General features: G+C 41.9%; 1 protein-coding gene across 1 annotated transcript; it reads left to right on the top strand.

Annotated features, from left to right (window-relative positions):
* The first annotated feature begins 1,934 nt into the window (after positions 1 to 1,934).
* Positions 1,935 to 14,339, top strand: STT3A (STT3 oligosaccharyltransferase complex catalytic subunit A). The gene is made up of 18 exons (XM_081172266.1): positions 1,935 to 2,088; positions 5,649 to 5,771; positions 6,003 to 6,063; positions 6,794 to 6,915; positions 7,221 to 7,366; positions 7,767 to 7,857; positions 7,957 to 8,063; positions 8,644 to 8,808; positions 9,282 to 9,462; positions 9,987 to 10,142; positions 10,425 to 10,516; positions 10,652 to 10,807; positions 11,069 to 11,257; positions 12,342 to 12,458; positions 12,670 to 12,772; positions 12,883 to 13,071; positions 13,467 to 13,582; positions 14,073 to 14,339. The coding sequence occupies exons 2-18, from the start codon at positions 5,684 to 5,686 to the stop codon at positions 14,109 to 14,111; spliced, it is 2,118 nt and encodes a 705-aa protein (XP_081028392.1). The 5' UTR covers positions 1,935 to 2,088; positions 5,649 to 5,683; the 3' UTR covers positions 14,112 to 14,339.
* The last annotated feature ends 672 nt before the right edge of the window (positions 14,340 to 15,011 follow it).

The raw sequence follows: 15,011 nt of genomic DNA, 5'->3' as shown, positions 1-15,011 counted from the left end.
ATTGGAAGCTGGAACAGTCACTTACGGGTTTCAACTGTTTGGGAGCCAAAACGTTTGAGAACTAGGCTGTTTGACTTCCAAGGTACGACTGTAATAGGATGCCATTTGAACTAAGATGGTGGACTGAACCTTTCAAAACTGCACTTATTTTGGGGTTTCTTAGAACTCCAAAGGCTGATAGTGAACTAATACGTCTTTTAAAATAGGTTTTCTTAAATTGTTTCTGTACTTAAAGATCTAATGGCTCTGGTTGTCTGAGACTACACAGTCCTAAGTAAGGAGGTAGACTCCACCATGGGAGCAGGGCCTGGGCAGGAGAGTGCTAGAGTTCTGTCTAGTCCTGTTACATGGGATCAATTCCAATCTGTTACCTCTGAGGATGTGGACAGGCTGCTTGGACAAGTGAAACCGACCACCTGTCTCCTTGATCCTTGCCCATCCTGGCTGATAAAAGCGAGCCGGGAAGGGCTGGGCGATGGGCTCTGCGAGGTGGTGAATGCTTCCCTCTGTGAGGGAGCCTTCCCAGACCCGCTGAAAGAGGCGGTCATTAAACTGCTTCTTAAAAAAAGATCTTTAGACCCAACCAATTTGGCCAACTATCGCCCACTCTCAAATCTACCATTCTTGGGCAAGGTGATTGAGCGGGTGGTTGCCGAACAACTCCAAGCACGCCTGGAGGATGCAGACCATTTGGAATCCCTTCCAATCGGGATTCAGGCCTCACCATGGGTCTGAAACTGCCTTGGTCGCGTTGGTTTATGATCTCCGGCGGGCTAGGGACAAAGGCAAGAGCTGTTTCCTAGTTCTGCTGGATCTCTCAGCGGCCTTTGACACCATCGACCATAATATCCTTCTGGACCAGTGGTGTTTGGAATACAGTAGTTGCTTTGGAAAACAATAATCGGGCATCCAAACAACATGACCAGTCCACCGAAGTTGATGTTGAAGAATCATTGTTTTGACACTGGTGATCTTTGCTTCTTCCAGTACACTGGCATTAGTTTGCCTGTTTCCCAAGTGATGTGCAACATTTTTTGGAGACAACCTTGATGGAATCTTTCAAGGAGTTGGAGATGACATTTATCAGTGGTCATTGTGTCACAAGCATACAGTATAAAGGTAAAGGGACCCCTGGCCATTAGGTCCAGTCGTGAACGACTCTGGGGTTGCGGCGCTCATCTCGCTTTATTGGCCGAGGGAGCTGGCGAACAGCTTCCGGGTCACGTGGCCAGCATGACTAAGCCACTTCTGGTGAAACAGAGCAGCACACAGAAATGCCGTTTACCTTCCCGCCGGAGTGGTACCTATTTATCTACTTGCACTTTGATGTGCTTTCGAACTGCTAGGTTGGCAGGAGCAGGGACTGAGCAACGGGAGCTCATCCCGTCGCGGGGATTCGAACCGCTGACCTTCTGATCCAAGTCCTAGGCTCTGTGGTTTAACCCACAGCGCTACCCGCGTCCCTAGCATACAGTATGCATACAACTAAATATGGGTGTATAGTTCTGCAATTCCGAAGCTACTCATCTTCCAACGTGCTCTTGAAAAATTATGCAACGCTACCCCCGTCGCACCGCCCTCCCAGCTCTACAATTCTATAAATCCCATTGCACTAAGCGGAGTTTACCAGATGCATCGGACTGCACCGGCATAGCATAGAGCCCTGATCGCCTTCCCCGGCCACGCCCCTCTGCATCCTGTCATGTGGAGAACTGTGGCCACACCCCTCCTGCCCGACTCCGAATTCTACCAACCGGGAGCGACACGTCACTGCTCGCGCCCTCAACCAAACTTCCCTGGTCCCTCAAAAGACAGCCTTCCCCGCCGTCTCTCTCCCCTCCGCCAATCAGCGACGGAGGCGGCGGAGCGTGCCTCTGAAACCTCCCCTTTGGCGAAAGACGCTGGCCTCGTCCTAACGGCGCTCTTCGGATAGGCCGCCCCCCTTCGGCGTGATCGGCAGCCGTCTCCGCCAACCGCTGGCCGGCAGTTGGGCTGGCGGGAGGCGGGCCGTCTCTGCCGCAGGGAGTGGATGCGCGTGGAGCGGATGGCTGAGGGAGCGGGCTGAGGAGAGGCGCCCGAGTCACACAGGTGAGGGTAAGCGAGCGGGTGCCGCTGCTGGGCTGAGGCTTCCTGAGGGGAGCGGGAAGAGACTTGGCCGGGGCCTGAGGGAGAGCAGGGGAGGCTGAGGGCGGCCGTGGGCTTCCTTGCGAAGCTGGCCTGGTGGGAAGACCCGCGACCTCGGAGTGAGCTGGCCGCCGGCTGAGGCGGTTCCGCTTTCTTCTGCCTGGCAGGAGCGGCGACGCCTTCTTTGAAAAGTGCCTCCCCTTCAGCCCTGAAATACGGTGCTTATTTCTCCCACGCCGGTCACAAAGGCCCATGTTGCCGCTCTTTAGCACCCCAGCCGTGCCCCGGCTATTACGCGGAGGGCAGGGCCACAGGCCCCTTCCCTCGAGGGGCTTGCGGTCTGCAGAAGATGAACTCTGACGGAAGTGGTTTTCCTTTTTTAAAAGCAGCAGCAGCAATACAGCCGGACAGGGTCTGTGTTGCAAGAAGCAAAACTGCATACGGAGAGAACAGTGGCACGTCCCCTTTGTCATGCTGGTTTCCCCCCTCATAGAATCGTAGAGACTTCTTTGAAATGCCTGGGGAGCTTTGAAAGTGGTAAAACGGTTTTCCCGCTTCTCCAGCGGCCCATCTTGAAATCTAGAGTGGCACATGCCCGTCACCACCTTTAGCTTTGCCTAGATCTAGGCCCAAACTTGGGTCTCCTTCTGTTTTTGGACTGCAGTTCCCATCATCCCTGACACGGGTCCTGCTTAGCTAGGGGTGATGGGAGTTGTAGTCCCCAAACAGATGGAGACCCAAGTTTGGGAAACCCTGATCTAGGCAATGCATGCTTAACTTTTTTAAGGGAGGGTGCTCCCCCCCCCCCGCAAATCTTAAAAGCCCTATCAAAGCTGTGAGGCAAGATATGCCTTCCCTGCTTAGTTGGCAGCCTCCTTCCCCACCAGGGGCTATAAAGGCAGGACACATGCTTCGTGTGCAGAAGAGCTCAGAGTGTCTCCCATTAAAAGGCCTTGAAGAGCTAATGGTTCTTAATGCAGACAGCTGTGGACTAGATGGACTGATGGTGTTATTCATTGTAAATTAGCTTTATTTAAGCAAGCAGACAAATGTTTGCAAAGCAGACCTCCCCTGTTCTGTTTCTATAAAGATATGCTCCCCACCCCATTTCATAATATTGTGGCAAGTTTCTCATGAACCATAGAATTCCTTCCTTGCATTAAGAAATGTACTGGTGGCACACCAGTACATGTGTAGATCAGCAGTATGGCTAATCAAACTTTGGTTAATCCCTGCACATGCAAACACCCACAGAACATGCAAATAAGCCCTTGTACTCGCACAGCAACACAGGGTTCCCTGCCCAAAGTCATCTAACAAAAAATAATAATAATTAGTTCTATAAAATTAAGTAGACCACCAGGGTATCAAAGAGATACTGAAAGCATTTATTTTTCCTATCTCTTTTTTAGTCTTATTTGGACCCTTGGCAGGTATAAAATACTGTGTCATAATTACTCATTTTTGCACTCTTTGGGATAGGGCGTTAATTGAGGTCCACAGAGTCATAAGGCAGTAACTGCCTTGTGTTCCTAGAGGTTGGAACCTTTAGTCATGTAATAAATATCCCCAGAAATAGATAACATTTCATCTTCAGCTGTCTAGAATCTGCTGGGATGAATTCTCTCATCAGAGTATAAGGCATATTGCTTTTTAAAAAAATGTCCTCATGGTACAAAAGATTTGTTTCTTAAAGGTTCTGCTTGTGATAAGGATGGTCATACTGGTGAGTAAGCTGTAGTCTTGGAAGTTGAGAACATCCAGCGTAATGCAGCTAGCTATATTAGCTGTAGGTTTACAGTCAAACCTTGGTTCCCAAACACCTCCGTTTTATAACGTTTCGGCTCTCAAATGCCGAAAACCCGGAAGTAAGTGTTTCAAAGTTTTTCGGAAGCCAAATGTCCAACGCGGCTTCTGCTTGAGTGCAGGAAACTCCTGCAGCCAATCAGAAGCTGTGCCTTGGTTGTCGAATATTTCAGAAGCCGAATGGGCTTCCGGAACAGATTACGTTCAACAGCCAATGTTTGACTGTACTAATTTGTGTAACATGTCTCTCTGTGTGTTATGCCTGACATTGGTATTAAAATACCAGAGGAGTCTTGGCTTGATAGCTGTCGGATTTCAGATGGCAAATACCGTACAGACACATCTTTTAGACTATCCCTGCACCCCACCCCTAGCACAGCCTTGGGTCCCCAGTTCTTAAACTACAGCTCCCATCATCCTTAACCACTGGTCATGCTGGCAAGGAATGATAGGAGTTGTAGTCCAACAACATATATAGACTCAAGGGTGAGAGGCTGCCTTAGCATCAAGAGATGAACTATGCAAAATGAACTATGCTTTTTTGGGACAGTTAATTTCTCTCAATTTCATATTTCATATCCATATGTTTCTTGCTGGTAGATTTACACATTTGTCTACCGATCACTATTGCTCAATATTTACCTAGTGCTATCAGCGTTGTAGACAGTGACAAGCCAATCAGAGTCTGCTGCGCTTACACAGTTGCACCAAGTTACTTAAAATGGCTTCTATTTGTTTTGTCTTTATTACCCTTCCAAAATTTTGTACTACTGAATTTCTGATAGAAAATGCACACTCAATATTTGTGTGTGTTTTTTAATATGATGTTTGCGGTTTGTAAGATACTGGGTGGGAAAATAAATGTAACGTTGAAATGTATAAGTGAATATATTTTGTATACTGTGCTTTATTTTCTTTTAAAAATCATAGGCCTCACAAATGCATAGATAGGACCCAATTTTGGTACAATAATGAATGCATTTTCTTTTAATATATTTGAAAAAATATGACTATATAAGAGAAAATTCCAATTCAGGCTGTCATTACACATTTTATTTATTTATTTAAATTTTATACCGCCCTATACCTATAGGTCTCAGAGCAGTTCACAACATAAAGTTACAATATAAAAAGCACAAAATGCATAATAAAAATGATTAAAACAGTTAACAATACTAATGTATACAAACTAATAAAAATACATTCCCCCAACAAAAGCCTCTAAACAATACCCAGCCCACAAATATAAATATAAAATCCAAATTAACATATAACATTTAAAAACAAGTTATAAACAATTAGCTGGCATAGGCTTATTTTATACCTGAAAGCTGCTATGTTAATGTGTCGGAACACTTGATGTTGGCTAACACAGATCTATGAGTATATACTCAGAAGCAAACCCTTTTGAGTCCATTGGAACTTACTCTCAGATAAGTGTGTATGGTATGCAACCTTAGAGACTTTATATGGGCAGAAGATGGTATTGGATCAGTTCCTCTGAAAAAGGAATGCTTTTGTGTGGAATTGTGTCACTGAGATTTTAGATTGGTTCTCATAGGAGGGATACCTTGTAAATGACCCAGGAGATGACCTGTTCTAGGAAATATGTTTGCTTGTAATGTTATAATTTAGAGAGCCTGAAGACTTGGTTGCACTAGTTCAGTTTTAAAAACCCCAACAACCTTGGTGATCTCTACTTTCTGTTTTCCTTCCAGGTATTTAAGGATTGCTTGCTGTTGCCTTTGCCAAAATGACCAAGTTAGGCTTCCTCCGCCTCTCTTATGAGAAACAGGACACTCTCCTCAAGCTCCTGATTCTGTCAATGGCAGCTGTGTTATGTAAGTATGAGTTTAAAAAAATTAGTCAGGGATAACTATATGACTATAAGCATCATCTGCATCTGCTGGTTCATTTTGTATCTTATGCCTTGATGCTTATAACACAATGTTAGATGCTTCTTTGATGGCTATAACAGTTTCAAACTATTAAGCTTCCACATAGCAAAGGACCAGCATTAAAAACATTTTACCTGTACAACTGCATTAATATTCCTCCCTTTTATGTTGCAGCTTTCTCTACTAGACTCTTCTCTGTATTAAGATTTGAGAGTGTCATTCATGAATTTGATCCGTAAGTATTCCTGTTGCCTCTTAGTAGTCTACTTTGCTCTGAGAGAGCAATTCTGCTATGTACAGGTGTTGATTGTGGTGTTACCCAGAAGTATATTGATAGATTGTCCTTCTCTAATGACAGGGCTTCAAAAATATCTGAACGATAAGAGTTTTTCTGCAGAAAATTTTAATAGGGTTAGCCTTGGTGAATTCAACAGTAGAAGTAGTATCAATTTTAGTTAGACCCATCTGGATTGAATAGGGAATTGATTTAAAAATGTAAAGATGAAAGTATAGTAGAATGAATGTTTTCATAAGTAACTTCTGAAGCTGTGAGACCAATGACAATTCTGTTTTTCAATGAAACACTTAAATCAGTGGTTGCATGAACATGTTTATGGGAGATGGAGCTTCTTTGCTTCAGATTTCCAGTATGATTTAGAGAAGGTTGTATAAAGCAATGCACTTTGTGTTGCAGTATGCCAAATGATATATAAAAGTAATTTGGATGCTTTTAGTTGCTTGTGGTGAAAACTGTTTGGAGTGTTTGTGTTAGGAAATCAGATCTCTACTAGACAGAAACTGGAAACATTTCTCATCAATCAGGCTGACACTGATTTATGTATTAGATGTGGCAGTGCTTTTCCATAAGAACCTTAGATGAAGCCTCAGACTGTAATATGAGGAGCAGCAAATAGAGTGTTGTATATGCAGCTGAAAAGGCACTTGGATTTCTGTTGTTATCACAGGTATTTTAACTACCGCACAACTCGCTTCCTGGCAGAAGAGGGTTTCTATAAATTCCACAACTGGTTTGACGATAGAGCATGGTATCCGCTGGGTCGAATCATTGGTGGGACTATCTATCCAGGTAAAATGATGTCCAGAACTTTGTCCTTTTTTAAAACTGGATGAAAAGTGCTAGAGAGAATGGGGAACACTTGCCATGCATCTTCCAGAACGGTTGTAGTGTTTTGTCAAACTTATTTAGAGCAAATAAATATCTTGCTAGTATTGAAGAGGCTTTACTTGGCCGTTTGGAGGTCAGGCATCACCCCTTGCTGGATGAGATTTGGCTCATATTTCCAAGTCCTGCACCTGCTCGTTCTGTTCTTTTGCATTTGGAAAATCTGTGATTTCTTGCCAATAGAACATCTTTCCTTCCCTCTGTTTCAGGTTTAATGATCACATCAGCAGCGATTTACCATGTTCTGCACTTCTTCCACATTACAATTGACATACGAAATGTCTGTGTTTTCCTGGCTCCCCTTTTCTCCTCCTTCACCACCATAGTAACGTATCACCTCACCAAAGAACTCAAGGTAGAAACAAGAATGGGTCGTGGTTGCAATGCTTCCTAGTGCTAATTTCATTCATCACTGTAAAAAATCTGAGGCTGGTATTATTAGTTTCTAATCGTTGCTTACACACAATTTATGAGGCAGTTAACATTGTGCATGTTCCCTTTAATTCATATAGATGATGCAATTGTATATTTGCATATGAAAATCTTCATTTTTTAAACAAGAAAATCCACATTCTACAAGTAGACCTCATTTGCAAACTTGAATTGTAATGCATACTTGCTAACCTGAAGCCTGTACAGATCTTAAAGTCAATATTGGGATTGATGAGGAAGAAGGAACCGGGAAGTCTTTTGTTACATATCGTGAAAGACAGTCTGGGCAATCAAAGTTCAATTTATTTTTTTATTCTGTCTAGGATGCAGGGGCAGGTCTCTTGGCTGCAGCAATGATAGCTGTGGTACCTGGTTACATATCTCGTTCTGTCGCTGGATCCTATGACAATGAAGGTAAGATCAGTGTTTAAAGCACACTGCTTACTGGCATGTGGAGATTGCATGATGGGGGTTTCTTCATGCGGTTGACTCCTATGTCTTGTTTATTTCCAGGTATTGCTATATTCTGTATGCTTCTGACTTACTACATGTGGATCAAAGCAGTGAAAACAGGCTCCATTTATTGGGCAGCCATGTGTGCACTTGCCTATTTCTACATGGTAAGCGATTTTTCAATAATGCTTTGAATTTCTTGAGCAGCAGTTGTTTCACCCATCAGATTAATCTTCCATCATCAGAGCTGGCTAGAGTGAGTGGAATTCAGCCTACCAAGCTGAATATGTTTTGCAATCCTGGATCCAACATCACTGCAAGTTTGTGAAGGGACTAGGTATTGGTAATAAGGAGTACTCAGCAATATTGTTATTGCTGTATTTGTGGGAGGGGTGGTGGTGGTTGAATTGGTGATTGGTGCCATAACAGTCAAGTTGTCTGTGAGCCTTCAGATTCTCTTGTGTAAATTTTGCTTGAGTCATGAATACACAAGAAAACCTTAAGCAATCATCTTCACCACATCCCTCCATCTGTGAGATCCGGCCCAGGCCCAGCTTTTTCTCCCACTAGCTCAACAGGGGTATTGAGTGGCCTTTTCATTTAGCAATTGAACAAGGCTCTTTTGTAAAAGTATGCCTCTGTAGTATTGACTTCTACTTAGAAGTTAAAAATATTTTGCTTTGTGGAGTAAACAAACAATAGTATTTATAGATGTAAAATGCTGTGCCCCCTTTAATCTTTTTTCAGGTTTCTTCATGGGGTGGTTATGTGTTTTTGATTAACCTCATTCCCCTTCATGTACTGGTGCTGATGCTAACTGGACGATTCTCCCATCGGATATATGTGGCTTACTGCACAGTATATTGCCTAGGAACCATCTTATCAATGCAGATATCTTTCGTTGGCTTCCAGGTGAGAAATCTGGGATACTGAAGAAAGTTGGTTGTGATTTTGTGCAAATCCATGGCTAGCAGAAGCTTCCTTACTGTATGATAGGGAAAAGATAAGATCATCCATCAGGATCAGTCCTCAAATAGCATTTCTCATTTAATAGAGGAGCATTATTGCATTGTTGCCTCTTGATAAAATGCCACTTTTGCTATAAAACAACCATATTCTCTCTTTATTATATTCGCCACAGAAAAGCATGGTCTTTCTGGGCTTTACCCAGATCGTTTAGCTCTGCCTCAGCCCCATTAAGATAAATGTTATTGAACTGAAATAGAAAATTGGAGGGGGAGACACTCATCAGACCCATATAAAGTAACAATAATAGAAACGGGGCTAGTAGGTAAATGTATTCTATGTGAGACTGTTGGCCAGAGACAAATTATTTAGTTGTCACATAATGCAGCTTAACAGTGCATGTTTGTTCTTTCCCGCAGCCTGTCCTGTCTTCTGAACATATGGCTGCCTTGGGTGTATTTGGCCTGTGCCAGATTCATGCCTTTGTGGATTATTTGCGCAGCAAACTGAACCCTCAGCAGTTCGAGATTCTCTTCAGGAGTGTAATCTCCCTGGTTGGGTTTGTCCTTCTGTCAATAGGAGCCGTTCTGATGCTTACAGGTGCAGTTGGTGCTACTAAAATGCATGCGATTCCTATACTCTTACAGTAGGAACAATATTTTTCCTAATCAGTAGAGAATTTTCATGTTTTTGTCTGGAACCATTTTTTCCATTAAATATTTTAATACTTGTTTTTCTCAGCTGTGTGCATACACACAGTAGCTGAACTGTGTAAGCATTTGGTTTTGCCATGCTGGGAATAACAGTTTTTATTTAGATACAGTCTCAGTAACAATAACTGAATTAATAATATCCTTATTTTATGTTGAATTTGCTTAAGGAAAGGGGAAGAAACCTGTTTTGATGTTTACCTGAAAACACTGAAAAACAAACATCACTAGGGGTCCATCAGGTTTTGTTTTACCTTTTACCTTTTAGGAAACTGAACTTTTAAATTTGAGCTTTGGGGAAATTTAGGTATAGAATATGCATATTGGAAATGAGATATTGTGTAAACTTGTTGAGAGATATTAATTACTCTGTAAACTTGAACATGTACATTTGGATCTCTTACTCTCATACAGGAAAGATCTCCCCATGGACTGGCCGCTTCTATTCACTGCTGGATCCTTCCTATGCGAAGAACAATATTCCCATCATTGCTTCAGTTTCTGAGCATCAGCCTACCACATGGTCATCCTACTATTTTGATCTGCAACTCCTTGTTTTCATGTTCCCAGGTGAGTTTAGCATAGCTTTTTACTATGCTTTCATACCACCCACCTTCTGTGGAATATCTGACTCTTGAGTTGGTGACTGCTAGTCTCTAAAACACCCTTCCACCATCTGGTGCCCTCCAGATATTTTAGGCAACCTCCATTATTCTTGACTATTATCCACACTGGCTGGAACTGCAAGGAGTTTTAGCCCCAAACATTTTGAGGGCTCCAGGCTGGGAAAACCTGCCCTAATGCATAGATGTAACTCTTCTGGCAGCTGACTCATTTCTTTTTCTGTTACAGTTGGACTGTATTATTGCTTCAGTAATTTGTCTGATGCCCGCATTTTTATCATCATGTATGGTGTGACCAGCATGTACTTCTCAGCGGTGATGGTGAGTACTGAGAGTTGACTTATGGGACTGGCAATTTTTTCATGGAATCTCTTTGTTTCTGCTGTCCCTATGCTTCCACAGTTTTTATTTCATTTGCATGGTAGCCAAGCACTCAGTATGCCTCTGTCTTAACAGGTTCGTCTCATGCTGGTATTGGCCCCAGTTATGTGCATTCTGTCTGGCATTGGAGTCTCCCAAGTGTTGTCAACTTACATGAAAAATTTAGATATCAGCCGACCTGACAAGAAGACAAAAAAGCAACAGGATGCTACTTACCCCATCAAAAACGAAGTAAGTTGCTATGTGAGGTTCCTTGCTTGTTAGATTTTTATCATACTTTTCTGGAAGATACTAAAAATATGAGTCAAAAGAAGAAGGCCAGGTACTCCACTAAGATGTGCATAGGAAAGAAATATTGTGGGAATTGCACTTGAATAGTCTACAGATCACCTGCTATATATGGGTAACAGTTTTTGTGTTGTAAGTAAGGTAGTTTCTGTATAACTACTAAGTGGCTGTTTTACATTTTGATGGCTACTCTTGCTTTCCTAGGTTGCCAGTGGCATGATCCTGGTCATGGCTTTCTTCTTGATCACCTACACTTTCCATTCAACTTGGGTAACCAGTGAAGCCTACTCTTCTCCCTCCATAGTGCTGTCGGCACGTGGTGGTGACGGCAGCAGAATAATCTTTGATGACTTCAGGGAAGCTTATTATTGGCTTCGTCACAATACACCAGAGGTATGAATCTCTACAGGGCTGGTCTCTGCACACACATTGAGTTTGTTTTAGGCTCTGTGGAGAGGTTGGAGGGCCTGCCCTAAAGGAGCAGGTATGCTTCCTAATCTTTATGTTGGCTGAAGTTTAGTCTAAAGCACACGTGTCAGCTATTATAAATACTTTCAATATTTCATTCACAAAGATTCCTGAGGCAGCTAACAATACATGAAAAGAAAATCATTAGACAGCAGTATTTGAACTGATAAAATAATCTACAGATTCAGTAGAAGCATTATGGATCAGATCCTACTGAGGAATAAAGCGTTGCTTCCCCTAAAAATCATCAAGGAGGTTCCCTGGCAAGTGAGTGGGAGTTGAGGACAAGGGTAGGGATCCTGAGTAGGGCCTCTGAAGATTATTTTGATGATCCATCAAGTTTATTTGGAAGCAGGTGGTTAGTTTACATTTTAGGGAATCTGCATATATTTTCTCCTTCAATATAAAATATTTGTGGTGGCACTGGTACCTGTCTGAATGTGTGCGGTCTCTAATTGTCTTGAACGAACTTCAAGGGGGGAAGGGAAAATGCTGTTGGCTACTGAATCTGGTGAATGTTGAACCTTCAGAATCTGTTGAAACTCCAGAATGTTTTATAATTAATTGGGACACACGTGCAGATACATAGTATTAAAAAACTAAATTCTTCCTCATCCCCCAATAATTTAAAATACATATAATGAATTGGCACTGTACAATTCTTGTAAATACTTTTTAAAAAGCTTTTTAGAAAATTACTAATGGAAAATGGCATGTGAAGAGTCTCCAAGCCCAAGCAGAATGGTTTCTAATTAAAACACTTCTATTATTAAAAATACTTTGTCGGCATACGTATTAAATCTGTTCACAGTGGCAAATTCATCATTCTTCTGTTTTGCAAAAACCTGCTTCATATGGTCACATATGAATTTTTGAGAATACTGTCATTTCCATTCAACTGATAATCCTAGGATACTGACCCACAAAGATAATTTTTTGTAGTCATTTTGTCCTTTCACTGCATCACAAATCAGCTCAAACTCATTTACTGCCTTTTAATTCACTACAGGATGCGAAAGTAATGTCCTGGTGGGATTATGGATATCAGATAACAGCCATGGCAAACCGAACAATTCTTGTGGATAACAACACTTGGAATAACACCCACATTTCTCGAGTTGGTCAGGTAGGTGCAGTAGCTCTGTGAATACCAGGGGGATTTTTTCCATTGCATTCCAGAGAAACTGAAGGCATTTTGCAGTTTTCTTGCCCCAGCTATTTATTATGAACTACAAAATTGAATGAAGGAGTTTAGACTCTTTATTTATACATAGATAATAGAAGGCATGGTAACTGAGATACGTGAATTTATAAGCTGCTGTTTGTTTAATTTTCAGGCTATGGCATCCACCGAAGAGCGAGCTTACGAGATTATGAGGGAGCTGGATGTCAGTTATGTGCTGGTAATATTTGGAGGCCTCACTGGATATTCCTCGGATGGTAATCTCATACCTGTATTGTGCAAATTTCCCATGAATGGACCTTTAATTGTTCTATATTAATGGGTTTTCTGCTCTATTACATTGACAAAGTTGCTGCTTCTTCCTTAGATATCAATAAATTTCTGTGGATGGTGCGAATAGGAGGCAGCACAGACACTGGAAAGCACATAAAAGAGCATGATTACTACACACCAACAGGAGAGTTCCGTGTGGACAGGGAGGGCTCTCCTGTGCTGCTTAACTGCCTCATGTACAAGATGTGCTACTATCGCTTTGGCCAAGTCTATACAGAAGCCAGTAAGTCACTTTTATCTGGGCACTGCAAATGAGAACCAGAAATTTTGCCTAGGAGTTGTGTTTTTGGATGATCCCTGGTCTTCTTCCTGACACGTAATTAGTGTTTATCGCATAATAGATTGTGGCAGGGGAGGTTTTTTTCTTTCAATCTCACATTACATCCTGTTTAATTTGCTTCCTCTCACTCCCCTTTTATTTAACAAGTCATTGGCTGTGAATTGATGGAAAGCTAGCGGGGCGGGGGGGGGGGGAGTTGATGTTGAAGCGTCTACATTTTTGCTAACATGAACAGATTTTTTCTTACAGTGGTAAAACTAGACTTAATAGGGAGAAGGGCACCAGGGAACTGACTGAAGCGACTTTTGTTCATTCTCTCTCCCACCTCTCTTTTCCAGAGCGTCCTCCAGGTTATGACAGAGTGAGAAATGCTGAGATTGGCAACAAGGACTTTGAGCTTGATGTATTGGAAGAGGCATATACCACAGAACACTGGCTAGTCCGAATATACAAAGTAAGTTGTTGTGCTGTGTGTGGTGTCTGTCTGCTTCCAGACACTGAGTTTTCTTTCCTGTATTTGAAAGTCATGGGAGAAATGTCGCATGGGCCCCATTTGCTTCTGGAATGGTATGTGTCTGGGCTGTTCAAAGTCCTAAACCCTAGAAAGTAATTAACACTGTCTTGCTACAACATTTAGATCTATCATGAGCCACTACATCACAATACTAGTGAAGTGGAATGGTTGCTCTGCTTTTTACCCAGACAGGATGGTGTTGGGGAACGATTGGAGAATGTTAAATTATTAGATTTCTCAACAGCACTGAATAGCAAAAGCATAAAGAGCCATGTCTTTCTCTATTGAAGATATAAAATCCTTTGTTAATTGCTAGGTTAATTATCAGAGATTTCATAGAAGAGTCCTCTGTTTTTACTGGTTAGAGACCTTTTCCTAATAAAGCTAAACTGCAAAAAACTTTTTTTTAATATTAATTTTGCCTTAACAGGTAAAGGACTTGGATAATCGTGGATTGTCGAGAACGTAATTTGCCTTCAGATACACAATAATGAGCACTGACCGAGCCATTGCCTGTGAAGCAGTTGGAATTTTTTTATACTGTTTGTCAGTAAGGAATTGGGATTTAATTGCCCAAGAAATCCCGTCCTCATGTAATGAGTCTGTATTAGATGGAATGATTTTTATAAATATGAACCGGCTACCAAATCAGAAACAGTAGCTTTATGATGGGATCATTAAAAGGGGTATGGAAAAAGTGTGCATTTGTATTCATTTATCTCTGTCCCTTCACTTGATGGTTTTCAGTTATATTCTACATGATCAGACATAAGTAGCTCGGAGAAAGAGGATCTGTCAACACTTGAATTACTTTTCCTTGTTCCCTCTTGTAAGAGAATGAAGCAGCTGGAATAGGTCTTCCACCTGTGTAAATAAGCCTAGCTTGTTAATTTACACACACACTTGCCATACAAAGAGCAAGCCTCCCTCCAGCTGTTGCCATTGAGGGAATCCAAGTACTTTGTGTATAAATGAAGTATATTTTCATATGCAGTAGGCATCTTAAAAACTAGGCTCTTAAAATTTGCATTAACCCCAAAGTGAGTCTCCAGACATATCACATGTATTCTAAAGGTCAGGGGTGAGCAAAACCAAAAAGTGGCAGCCATATTGGGTAAATGAACAAGCCTGATTGAGAATTGTCCCCTTGTTCTCATGGCCTTTACTTTAAACTCCTGAATTTTGAGCCAGAGTCCTAGTGTTGTAAAGCTTCTCAAGTAAAAGTTATGCTTAAGTAACTAGCACTTTGGCAGTCATTTACCTTTATTTACTGAGCTCACTGTTCAGCCAGGCTTGCTTTCAAGTAAGTATGTATAATACGATCCTAAATTTGCAATGCAATCTTATGTACGTTTACTTAGGGAAGACC

This window comes from Podarcis bocagei (genome assembly GCF_964188305.1).
Source record: "Podarcis bocagei genome assembly, chromosome: 15".
Taxonomy (NCBI): Eukaryota; Metazoa; Chordata; class Lepidosauria; order Squamata; family Lacertidae; genus Podarcis; species Podarcis bocagei.
This window is presented reverse-complemented; position numbering and strand designations above follow the sequence as displayed.